Source organism: Mytilus galloprovincialis, chromosome 1 (assembly GCF_965363235.1).
Source record: "Mytilus galloprovincialis chromosome 1, xbMytGall1.hap1.1, whole genome shotgun sequence".
Lineage (NCBI taxonomy): Eukaryota > Metazoa > Mollusca > Bivalvia > Mytilida > Mytilidae > Mytilus > Mytilus galloprovincialis.
This window is the reverse complement of record NC_134838.1, coordinates 93,913,219-93,927,262: the sequence shown is the minus strand read 5'-3', so window position 1 is coordinate 93,927,262 and position 14,044 is coordinate 93,913,219. Positions and strand designations below refer to the sequence as shown.

The window sequence follows — 14,044 nt, the reverse complement described above, 5'->3', positions numbered from 1 at the left end:
ATTTTATTATGCCCCTCCCCAGTTTTGGTGGCTTCCCTTTGTTCTGGAGTTATGCCTCTTTACAAATGGAAAAAATGCTGAATTTTTAGTTTCAGTTCTTAGTTTGCCTCAACCGAATACCACAAAACAAAGATCAAGTTTGAATTTTGGTGGCGTCACTTGTACTGTTCTAGAGTTATGCCCCATTACAAATGGAAAAATAGCTGAATTTTGGGTTTCTGTTCTCTAACTTTAGTTTGCCTCAAGCAAATGTTATGAAACTTATACACAATGCTTATTACTACAAAACGCAGATTAAGTTTGAATTTGAGTGGCATCAATTTTTACTGTTCTAGAGACATGCCCTTTTCAATTGGAAAAATAGACAAATTTGTCATTACTGTTCTCTTTAAACAAATGTTATAAAACTTTTAAACAATGCTTATTACTACAAAACACAGATCAAGTTTGTATTTGAGTGGCATCTATTTTTACTGTTCTAGAGATAAGCCCCTTTTCAATGGGAAAAATAGACGAATTTTTCATTACTGTTCTCTTCAAATAAATGTTATGAAACTTATAAAGAATGCTTATCACCACAGAACTCAGATCAAGTTATTTCCCTTTATAACATTATAAGCAAGTGGGGACATCATCCCATTGACACATTCCCCATTTATATCCCTTAAAAAATCGTTGTTTTGAACCACTAGGCTGGTTGCATTTAATCTTGGCTACAATTATCCTTAAAAGATTGTATTATTTAATTGTTACCTAGCGGCTAGCAGTCTCTTGTACCACATAAGGATCACTTCTGTTGTCCTTCATTAAATTTGTCTGATTTTTGTATCTTTAACTTTTTGAAAAAGGCTTGAAAAAATTAACCCAATTTGGGAAGATTTTACAGTATATGGAGTGTACAATTACTTGAGTTATTTTGCTGGTTTTCTTTACCAAAACATTGACTTTGCCATTTACCTAACATAGTGTTAATATGTAACACCTTTAAAACCAGCAGGACAGCAATTGCTGCTTGTATTATTTGTAATTCCACATGACCTGAAACACCTAAAAATTTTAATTGTGAACAAGAGTGATAACATATACTCTCTTGCACTTTTGAAAGTAGGAAACTAGTTGAATTGAGCCAAATATCTGATGACGTGTTCATAATTTGAGTTATTTCCCTTGGTTGTGTATTGGAGGTTAGCTTGCACAAACAACCAATTAAACTTTTTATATTGACCACTAGACTATGAAATAAGAAGTTTCAAACAAATTTTATTATTTTTTCACTACATTCAGGGAAGTTTCTTTTATCATCCTTGATTTCACCACTTATCTATACTTTGTTATTTCAATAAAAGTCTTCAAATTTGCCCTCCAATTTAGTACCCAAGTAAAAGAATATATCTCAAATTAGTGAAATTACATCAACGGAAAACTAACCATTGATTATGTATTTCATTGACTGGATTTATAAATGCAACTGCCTGTTGTATTGGGGAGATACCTGTTAAGTTGTGGGTCACTAAATTTATAGTACTAGGTAACCTACTATAATTAGTGTTTCAGTTTTATGTTTGGTGTGTTTCAGATTTGGTTAGTGATACCCATTCCTAAAACATATAAGTTACTAGAATTTCCAAGGTTTATTTTATTTAGTTGTATTAAAGCAGGTGAGATGTACAAATATTTATATTCATGTTGGTTGTCTTTCCATTTTAGAATAAGGTTAATATTTCTTTTCTGTACCTTTCAAATTACTTCTCTTTGGACATCGAGAATTAAAATAGCTTTGATTTAAATCAGAGTTTCTTCGTTCAAATAATTTTGATCTGTTTTTAAACAGGACAAAATGGAATAAGAACAAAAAAGGATAGGTGTTTTGGTAATGAGTTGTAACTAGAATACAATCTTAAACATATTTTTGGAAATAAACTTACCACACACATGCATAAAATATTTGCCATTGAGATAAAGCAAACAACAATCATAAACCATAATTGATAGGTCAAGTTCAATTTTCGACATGACCCCATAAAATATCAGACAAGATGTACTGTGAGCAATTGCACACTAATTAAGCCACCACTTCAGATATAAAGTTATTTGGGAAAAACAGGAAGTAAAACATCAAAGTACAAAATGTAACTTAAAACCTTTCATATGTTATCACATAACTAGATGAAGATTGGTTTCATATATCAATACTAAGTCTTGTAGTTACTGAGAAAATTTGTACAGAAACTGGTTATATCCTGGTTTTAGCATTAAAATGTAATTAAAAGTATTGACTGCTTCATTTGGAATTTTATAGGATTGCAAAAATGTTGGATCATGTACATATTTTCCCTATAAAGTTTCATATATAATGAACTTCAGTCAATACATTTAAACAAAACTACATAGAGAAACACCATATGCCTAACCTAATCCAAACTTTTTGGTCAGTAGTTCAAAAGTTAAGGTTTTTGATAGACTCCTTTACATTTCTGGGAGTAAACAAATTGTTAGTACATTGATATTGAGACAATATAAACCAAATAACCTCTATGGAAATGAAAATTGTCAATGCTAATACAGCTGCATCCCAAATATCATTGACTAAGCATCAGTTCTTAGAAGCAAACTTCATCATGTAAAGTATGCAAATGTATTAAAGTCAATAGATCATGACGGGGGTGGGGCTAGATAATCTCCATGGAAAAAAGATGTGCCAATGCTTATGCAACTGCATACCAAATATTATTAACTGAACACTAGTGGTTTCCCTTAACCATAAACTTATACATTGTTGTCACTGCGGCACAGCCATAAACAACATTCCTAAGTCCAGATTTTTCAACAAAAACTTTCAATCTCGATTCAATGCTGTATCATCTTACTAACATACAGTTGATTCCCTCAGTTCTTTAAATGGGTAGGTGTTAAGACCTCTAATTCAAGTTGATTAAGCACTCAAGGTGTAAAGAATGCCAGCATTTCTTATTTTGAACATCAAATTAAACAATTTTAGGCAATATCTGAATTGAGTTATCTCCCTTTCTTCATAATGATGTGTATTTTTGTGAAATTTGTTTAATGAAGAGAATTGTAATACATCTACAAACCCATTTTATTAAATGTTTATCAGAGTATATATTTTCCATAAATTGCATGATAAGGGCATGAATATTATCTAAAGCATGACCAGCTTGCTCAGAGTATTTAATCAGCTCACTTACTATGTTGTGTGTGCTTCATAACTCAAGTAGAGAGAACCAGCCAGTAACCACAGTGATTCCATTGCTCTTTTTGAATCTTGAACTCCAAAGCTAATTTAACCCTCTTCCATTATCCTGCTCAGTATTAAAAAAGTGTTTGTCTTTGTCATTTCAACTCTTCTTCATAATTGTTGTTGAAGGCAGGTCTTTGTTGTGTGACTTTTTCCACAACCTTTTAAGTTTTAATGTTTCAGTGTTGACAAATTCAATAGACACCTGTCCATTTTTTATAAGACCATATTTTTACCTTGGATGTCTTTTGAGGTGTTTTTTTGTGACGTTATTTCATTGATGTGTATTCTATATCTCTTTTAATTCATTTTTTGGAGTCTTTCAGTATCACTACTAAACCTCTCATATTCACAACAACTTACATTCATTATTTACACAATTTTCAAAAAGGCAAAAGATATTTAACTGGGATAGTTAGACTTCTTGCATTTTGTAATGCTTTTTATTGTTGACTTTAACTAGGTTTCTTTTTTATTTTGTCAACCACCAATCTTTGATTCCCTTTTGGAGGACAGCCCACTTAGACAAGACAAGTCAGAGCTATAAAATGAAGTAACAGTTCAGGTTTTGATTATAAATTGTTCATCTGTGTTCTGAAAAGTCATCAATGGAATCAAGACAAGGGTAATAAATGATTTTTTGGACACAGAAGAAATTCTATCTTTTATCTCAAGAGATGATTTAATCAATATATAGCTGTGCTGGATAGAAATCATATTTTTGCAAATGAAATCAATACATCTGTTAACTTTTTCAAGTGGAAACAAGAAGTTGTGCATAGTAGTACACGGATGCTGGACCTGCATTATCATTTTCAGTGGACCATGAAATAATGGGCAGAAACTCTAATTTGCCTTAGAATTTCAAAGACCATATCATAGGGAACATGCATACTAAATTTCTAGTTGATTGGACATCGACCTCATCAAAAACTACCTTGACCAATAACTTAAATCTGAAGCCGGACAGCTGTACGAACGAATTCACAGATCGAAAAACATATTGCCCCTAAGTGCATGGGATAGAAATAGTTCATTATATAAACATACATGTCAAGGTACATATAATTTGCATCAAGATTAATTCTTTTAATTGAAAATATAATGGTAATCCGTTTGTAATTGAAAATATAATGAGAAGTTTAATACCAGTGACATACTAATTGGTACATTAATAAAATTGCTTTCTTTGATGATTAACAGTTCACACATCTCTTATTCAAACCTTTGTCGACTGGTTCCACATGGGGAGTAGGATCTGCTTTCCTTTCAAGGCACTTGAGATCACCCCAAGTTTAATATGTTGCAAATTGTAACTTCTTGAAAGCTTTATATTTTAGAAGGTGGAAGATCTAGATGCTTCATACTTTGTATATAGATGCCTCATGTTACGAAGTTTCCGTCTGTCTCATGGCCATTGTCCATGACCTCATTTTCATTGTTCAGTGACTACTTGAAAATAAAGTTCAGATTTTTTGTAATGTTAATTTCTCTCTTATTCTAAGTACAAATGTATTAGGATAACTATATTTGGTATGTGCGTACCTTGCAAGGTCCTCATGTCTGTCACACAATTTTCTTTTGACCATGGCCTCATTTTTATGGTTCAGTGGTCAAAGTTCAGTTTTTGAGTTTTTGGTCTTTTTTTTTCTTATAATATGCAATAGGTCAACTATATTTGGTGTATGAAAATGTTTTATGATGTACATGTCAGTCTCCGAGGTATTATTTGACCTTGACCACATTTTCACAGTTCAGTGCTCAGTGTTACAAATTTGTGTTTTGGTCTGTTTGTCTTAAACTATAACTTATATGTTAACTATATTAGTTGTATGGAAGAATCGTAAGCTGCAAATGTCTGCCTGGCATGGTTCATCTGACCTTGACCTCATTATCATGGTTCATTAGTCAATGTTTAGTTTTATTGGTTAAGTCTGTTTCTTAGAAACTATAAGCAATAGGTCAACTATATTTAGTGAAATGATTGATTGTATTAAAGGTGTACATGTATTTCTCGTTTGGTTTATATGACCTTGACCTCATTTTCTTGGATCATGATAAGTTTATGTGATAGTTGTAGTTAATATTTATGACTATCAACATAATATCAATGATGAGAAAGAAATCGAGCCATTTCAGCGTGTGCACTCTTGTCTTTGTTGTTTGTTGGAGCCATGGCTTTGTCAGTTTGAATGACCCTATGGTATCTTTAGCTTCTCTTTGCTCTCTGGCCATACTGAAAGAATCTGGATTATAAGATTTTAGAAACACTTAAGAAAATCTGTCGGCTTTGAATCAAATTTTAAACTCAAATTCATTTTACATTAAATTTGTTTATCTAAATTAAAAGTATAAATAGTGATGTGGTTCTTAAGTGTTTCACGTTTCTCATTTTTTCTATAGATTAAATAGTCAGTTTTCAAGTTTGAATGGTTTTACACTAGTCATTTTTGGCTTGCTGTTTGATGTGAGCCAAGGCTCTATGTTAAAGACTGTTTTGACCTATAATGGTTTACTTTTACAAATTGTGCCTTGGATGGAGAGTTGTCCTATTGGCATTCATACCACATCTTCTTATATCTATAAATGATATCATTGAGATGTTTAAGGCCAGTTATAAACATTTAGGCCAATATAAAAAAAGAAATTTGTATTATTTTTATTTTCACTTACTTTTAATATAACTCTTTACAACATAACAATGAAAAAAACTTGTTGAAATGTCTGACATAAATTATTTACAATGAATGAAATGTACATCTTTAACCACGAGCATCAATATGAAAAAAAACTGATATCATGTTAAGCTCAAGAATGTAAAACAATATGTGAGACAATGTCACGATAATGAATGGGGTAATCATATAAATTTAACTCAATTGATGATAAAAACAAAAGTTTTTGCAAATGTTTAGAAAATACCAATATATATATATTTTTATATACATTTACACAATACTTTTCCCAAAGATATTTCAAAATGACACTTCAAACAATGAAACATATAATGACCATTTCTATAGTCTTATAAACAACACAAATTTACTTCACAATATACAAGACAAGCATATGACAAGAAACATTGCCATTTCAAAACCCGCATTTAAAAAAAAAGAAAAATTTGCACAAAATGTCCACTATATTTCTTCCATTCACATTAACATTTTCTCTCAATATGCTGCTCAACATTTTATTCTTTCTCCTCTGGATAACAAACAATAAAACCTGCAAATCAGGAATGTTTTCTATTGTTAGTTCATTCTCATAGCACAACCAGAATCTTTCCAGCTGACACTAATATTGTTTTATACATTACACTGTGGGAACAAGTAGCTCTAGGTAATGTTGAAATAAATATGACAATCTTTAAAAGGTCAAATGAAAAATTGTGTACTATATATCGACAGATTTATAAACAAGTCAATTCAATTTGTCAATTTGCTGATAAATTATTTCTGATGTTTATGTCAAAAGTTTAAAGTTGATTCAAAATTCATTTTTCAGAAGATTAGAACCACAATCACATGGAGGCTATGGATTTCATTTTTGTACAGTAACTTTAAATTTGACCTTGACATTTAAATGACCTTGAGCAATTTACATAAAACACAGAAAAATAATTATGTTTTACTTGCTTACCTAACAATTGTAAGTTCAGCAAGACAAAACTTATGCCATAAAGTTTACACAATAAAAGAATTAATTATATGACAACATTATCAACATAAACTCCTCCACCCAACTTGTTTTGTTGTCATGTCAATTTGAATTATCTGAGCCACATCAATGTTTTCATTCATGTAATTAATACATTCTGCTATAAGAATCTTGTTAAGTTAAATTTGCATTAAGAACATCAAACACTAGTGTAAAAACATAATGTCTTTTTACAAGACAATTTTTCAATGTCAATTATTTTTTTATGACGTGTTTAAGGCCTGCAAAAATAACAAACTGCAATTTAAATTTCTCAATGAATGTAAGAAATTCATTCATGAAAAATTGAGATCCAAATTGCTAAAAAATAATCTTGAAGTGGTGAATGTTTTTCTTTTAAATTTTAAATGCCAGATAACATGCTGTTGATAAGTGATAGGTTTATTAAAACTACCCTCAATTATATATATACAATGTACTATAAATATAAAAAAACAAAAACTATTTAACTTTTTGTTGGCAAGAAAATATTATTCTAATAAAAAAAAATGATCTTTGAGATTAACCCACTTGTGTTAATTTCAACCAGAAACTATGAGCAAATATTTTACATTGAGAAAATAACATTACAAAGTTGCACCTAAATTTATGTTCCGAATTGTGTCATGAGCTTTGAGATCAGAAACGTAGCAAACATAACATTTAGTAACTGTACGGCAGTGACATATTTTCCATGGTCATCCACACTTGAGTGAACACATAAAACAATATTAATGTTGAGTAGACAGTAGGGAAGAGTCATGTCTTTGCTGTGACAAGCTTGTACAATGTCCATTTTCTTTTTCAGCTTTAATTCTTAACCATGTATCTCCTCCTAGAGCTTTGGCAAAGTGATCATCCACTGAGCCTGTGAACAGTTCATTGACTGGATCTTTTTTGGCTTTCAGTGCAGTCCATGTACTGTTTCCAAGGGATTTAGCAAAATGATCATCCACAGAACCTACAAGACAAATAAGATATTTGTAAAAATATTTCGAAGACTTAATGTTTTAAGTAAAGGCTTCAAGGATTCTGTCTTGTCTCTATATAAGTCCTTATGATTACTACCGGTACCTACTGATCGACTTTTAAGAAAATAATATTCCGACACTTGAAGTATTTTGTATATATATGCCCTGTTTACCTTAAGATTTATTTGGCCAAACTTTTTAGGTTCCTTTTGGTCATTTATCTCCTAACATATTCAGATATCTATATACATCTTTGGCTTTCAAATGTTTGAGTTTAGCAATTTTAATGAAGGTTAATTCAGAAAAATTATTCCAATAAACAAAATATATCAAGTGTTATTTTGATTTATATTCTTGTGTAAAAAAACATGAAAATTATTTCATTTCAAAAGAATAGTACAATTGAGATGCACAATATAAGAAGTTAGATAGCTTTTATATTTTACTCAGCTGCTGGAAGTGTTTTTAAAATATACCTTTTGTACATTTCATTACAGAAAATGAGAATATTTTTAATAACAAACAGGACAAGGATAAATTCCAGATTTATCTTTTTGACCATAAAAAGTTATTTTTACATATTTTTCCTGTAAGAATTATAATCCAGAGTGTAGGCGTTATGTTTTTATATTTATGATCTGTCACTAAGACCCGTAAGGCATGTCACTGTTATGAATTTTATGTTCTTAAACAATGTTTTACCTTCTTGTATGACATTTCCATTCAATTATTCATTGTACTTAAAAATTGGCAAATAAAATTTTGACTTCCTAAGCTCTCTATCAATGGCTTAAAAAAATACAACTGTTATTAATTTTTTGGCTCTCACTTGAAATATGTAGGCTGGGATAAATCTAGTCTAACTTATCAGAAAAGATCAACAGGCTAAAGCAGCTGTATTGCTCACCTGGTATTAATACACAATATAAACTCAACCTATCAATATATGTACTAGTTTGGGTCAGGTTTGTTCTCAGTTGTTCTTAAAGTTTCAAATTAGAAATTATATTCATGTACTATTCCATGAAGTTCCGCTTACATTCTAAAGCTAACTTAATGCAAAGGGTTGGTTGGGGACTATGGCAACATGTGTAAAGCTAGAAAGTCAGTAAAGTACCATTTCTATCAGTTGAGCTAAAATTGAAAGCAATAGACCATTTTCAAGTCTGTCCTTCACTGGCAAAACCTCGTCAATTATGCATGCTATTATAACGTCATTTACCAGATGGAAGGGGATCCTGTATCCCTGCACTTATAACGTGCATCAAGCGTCTTAGTGATAGTCATTGTGCAGGATAAACTAGACATAATGTTTGTTCCGTACATTTCCCTAATGACAGCAGTGCTGATTGTCAATTATGAGAATTTAATTTGCCGAATAAGTCGTGTAAAATAGCATAATAGTTTTCCAACTACTTGATCAACATTGGAATTGGAGAATGCATCAAACTCGAAATTTGTCTATTAATAAACTTACCTGTTATTGAAACATTTGTAGCTATCTGTGTTTTATTCTCTACAGGAGGAGAGGGAAGCTGTGGAGGAGGGCCAGAAGGAGATGGCAAACTTGGTGTCTTTGGAGAAGATTTGGAAGATACGAAGTCTGAGTAGTCCCGTCCCAATGACCTTCTAAAATGTTCTTCTATGGCAGGATCACATAATTCTGAAAGAAAAAAAGATTTATTTGCATAAATTAAGAATTACCTTTTTAGACTGAAATTCATTGAAACATGCTTAAGTAACTTGATATTATATTTTGGTTGTCCAAGCAAAGATCTTGTTTCACATCTTGAAATGTTTGTTTTTATTTTTTTTAACTTGACAAGTTTGCGCTCACTGACATGCAAATAGGAACTGTTTTAATTGCAAAGGCCAATTTGAATGAATATGTAATTCTATATCTTGATTTTACAGTAGTTTAATGTTGGGTGTGACATAGCTCATGAATTAAATAATGATTTGAATTTCAATGAATGAAGCAACAAGTCTACTTAGTTTTTAAAAAGAATATTAAGTTTAAAATCTAACTGTCTTGTTTTATGAAGTAAGACTTAGTCATAACATTTGTCAGTTCATTTGGGAGAAATTAGGAGCTATATATATTTTCACATTTTTCGACAAATGCATTTAGCCAAATGCATTTAAACGGGGAAAATAGAATGTTTTGTGTCAGCATAATTTGTAATGTATATGCAATCACAATTAGATGCATTTATATGATCTATTATATAACATAATCGCATGCTATTCAATGTATCATTTTGTTTTCTATTAAGTGGTTTGCAGTTGTTACTGAGTTTTCCCACAAATACAGATTTACATCATAATTTGACACGCAGATTATACAATATAATTGTCCTTTTTGCACTTGCTACCAGGAAAAAAACTACATAATTATTCCAATTTTGAAAAAGTCGTAAAATAAATTTTAAGAATGATCGAGAAACTAAAAGAATCTTAATGTGAAATGAGAAATAATCAGACACAAACAAGCCATTATGCATTTGTTACTATTATTTATAGAATAATGAAACTTTTTAATTCATTTATGAGTTTCAACAACATTTTTTTTGCATTGAAAAGTAGATTTTATTTCAATAATATACCTTTAAACAGTATCAATATTTAAATAATGGGAGGATGTTAGTCAAGGCATTAAGGCACTGCAAGCGATTACAGGAAAACCCATTTAAAACCCAAACAATTGCATACATACTTTGGTTTCAACTATTTACAAAAGCTGTGGTCCATTAAAGGCAGTATTTTAAAGTTATTAACGGGTAAATCAGTACGACTAACTTTGTTTTAAAGTAATTGTAGCATTAAGTAAGCTACTTTAAATATATGACAGTACAAGGTCAATATTGTGACACCTTAAGTCTATGTCAACATTAACGAGAGTTTATTTCAAGAAAAGAACGCCTTAAAAAAAATTAATTTCATAACCATTGAAAATATTTTCATATGACTAACAACAATTTATAGTACATTCTATTAATTATCAAAATAAACTGGTTTAATGAATTAAGCCAGAGTACAGTCTTTTTTCTTAATATTATGTAATAAATACATGTTTCAAACTGACATAAAAATGTAGATCTATTACAAAAATCTGTTAAAAGCATATTTATTAATCTTTTTCATGACATAAATAATAATCACTAATGTCAGTTATTTGGACTATAATCCAGAAAGTATAATGGGAATTAGTACCTGATACATAACTTGAGAATTAAGTGACAATTTGTTTTGACAAGATGCATTATGCAGAAAATTTTAGCATTTGCATTAAGGTACAAAAAGTAAGGGTTGCACCAAATACCACTTAGCTATGATGAATGATTTTATTTGCATTTCTTTTATTTCATTTATTGTTTAACCTTAAAAAAACGTGTGATGCCTTATGTGTCACGTACCAAACATCAAGACGCTATGATTTATAGTTAAAGAAAAAATATGAGAAAAATGTATTTCAGAGGGATCGATGGTTGGACAAACCTGTATACCACTACCACTACCATTTGGAGCAGGGGGAAAGAAACCAAATAATATCTACAGGACAATATGCAGTCTTCAACATTGGACAATTATCTGCACAATATAACAAGCTTTAAATTTCCTGTAGTCCAGAAAAGTGAATAAATTGAACATAGACTATCATAGAGCTATCAATACCAAATTCATTATATGGAGAGAGAAAAAAGAGAGATCACTTAAAGCAACCACTGAAAAATATGCTTCACTTACAATGTAGGATGTGAGCCAAGCAGATCAACTTTACATTTTTTTTAATCTAGTCAAAACCTTATTTATCAATGACACCTTCCCAATAATTTGAATAAATCTATTAAATATAGCAATGTTACAGCATCCTATGTAGTGAATCAATTTATTAAAAGATTAAAGACTGTCAAATCACCTAAACAAGAGCACTGATTCAGAAAAATCAACGCTCTAATCCTACTTCAACTCCTGTGTGGACCACAAATTATATGGTTGTCAGGCACTAGTTGCCTTTCTTTGTAACTGTTTTTATTTGGAAAATTATGGTCATTAGTCGGACCACAGACAGACAGATGGCGCTATCTGCCACAAAGCTGTAGCCTATAATATGATAAGTACTACCCTTTTTGTTCATTTAATAGCGGCTTTTCATTTCATGAATCCAAAATAAGTTTTTCATAATAAAATGTAAGACTTGTCTCCAATTGGAGATTTGTCTTCGAGATAAATATGTCAAAAAGTGCAAAGAATGGAAGGTATGGATGCATGACCATGTGGGGACTTTAAAGCCCAAATTTTCAATTATACCTCATTATCATGTTAAAGGCAATTATAACTAGTTTTGACAATATAAACATATTTTGTGTCCAATTAGCTTCTGTTTGTAATATGAAATTATTTAATTTGTCGATGAAATATCTGTAATTTTTTGGATAATTAGGAATATGACATGTACATGTATATTTAAAGCAATGATATAGCTTTTTTTTTTTAAACTATATACTAAGTGAACCTAATTTTTTACTTGTTGTCAATGTGTAGTTATGAACTTTTGCTTATTTTTGTTAATTTAACATTTAAAAAAAAACATTGTTGAACATCTTTTTGAGACAAATACCTTTACTGCAATTCTGGTTTTTGGAAGTAAAAATGTATAGTTATTTTGGATGAATGCAGTGGCAGATACAGGGGGGGATTCCGGGGGTTGGAACCCCCCCTTTTTTTTTTGGCCGATCAATGCATTTGAATGGGAGCATGATAGTTGGAACCCCACCCCCCCTTTACTCTGTGTTGGGAACCCCCCCCTTTAATATGGCTGGATCCGCCACTGCAATGATTATTCATATGAACTTACTTATGCAAGGTATATCCTGATATGTACAACCCCTTAAACAATTAATACTTCTATTTACATTTTATTTGAAATTGACCTTTTTTAATTGCAAAGGAAACTGATATGACAAACATATTTACACAACTTGCAAACTAACCAGAATTACATCTTACTTATATAGATTTCTTTTGTAAAGATTTGTAAAACATCCAAACATAACATGTAAACTGGATGTTTTACCATCCCTTGAATTATCGGATGACTCAATGTAAGGACACTTTGATAGTTTTTATTCCTCAACTGATTTTATCAAGTCTCTAGCATTTGAATATTCTGCCCATATAATACTGAATTACTAATTGAAAAAAAAATTGAAAAAAAAGAGAAAAATTCCAACTTGCCTGAACAATATATGACTGAATAAAAAAGGAAGAGAAATCACTTTCACTTCTTCAAAAAAATAAAAAAAAATAAATATAAAATATCCATCAGCCTGAACAATGATGGACTGATTATAAAAAATCAACTTAAACAAATGAGGTAGAGTGAATTTCAATTAAAAAATCTTGGTTCTGGAGACACATCTTTAGTTGACCTGAGTGTGTTCTACTCAAGCTAAATACCTAAATAATACTATGTTACTAATCTTAAACATTTTAATACTGTTTACTGGCAGAAATAAGATATCAGTTCAGGGTACAATCCTTACAAGTATACAATTTATCACTTAAAAAGATACTAAATCAATTTAAATTTAGCTATTGATGTTATCTTTATACCATTGTACCCCTTGATCAAAATAAATTGTCGGTACCAGACTTCCACTGTTGCGCTTTGATCATATACCCGTACCAATCGTAGTATCTGTTACAGTTTAAACTGATTGATTTTTTACTGGTTGATTTTACCGTAATTTAAAAGGTAAAGAGTATAACCTTGGATGGAACCATTAATTATTCATCTTTTGGCAGATTAGATTAAGTAACATTGTCATATTGTTTCACACTATCATAGTTACTACTTGACACCATTGGGTTTATCTTTGTTGACAATATTCAGTACCTCATTCATAGATATATCCTATCATAGATTTTAAAGGCTAAGTTAAATAGGGACAGTCACACATTGTGGCAGTCTTTTAACTGTTACATAGTTTGCTTATAGACTAAAACTTGAGAGAAAAATTCAGCCGGGGATATCATTTAAATCATTTTCTTTGCTATCTTCAATGCTTAAAAGACCTATGTTTTTTTTTTAAATGAAAATGCTACCAAAATTCTGCAT

General features: G+C 30.6%; 1 protein-coding gene across 2 annotated transcripts in view; it reads right to left on the bottom strand.

The window, feature by feature from the left end:
- Positions 1 to 5,903: 5,903 nt before the first annotated feature.
- Positions 5,904 to 14,044, bottom strand: part of LOC143045237 (transcription cofactor vestigial-like protein 4) — a 35,507-nt gene continuing 27,366 nt past the window's right edge. For both annotated transcript variants that reach the window (XM_076217609.1, XM_076217601.1), the window contains exons 4-5: positions 9,401 to 9,586; positions 5,904 to 7,913 (exon numbers count right to left, since the gene is read on the bottom strand). In XM_076217609.1, the coding sequence (XP_076073724.1) occupies positions 7,684 to 7,913; positions 9,401 to 9,586 (416 nt within the window). In that variant the 3' untranslated portion in view covers positions 5,904 to 7,683. The remainder of the gene's footprint in view (positions 7,914 to 9,400; positions 9,587 to 14,044) is intronic.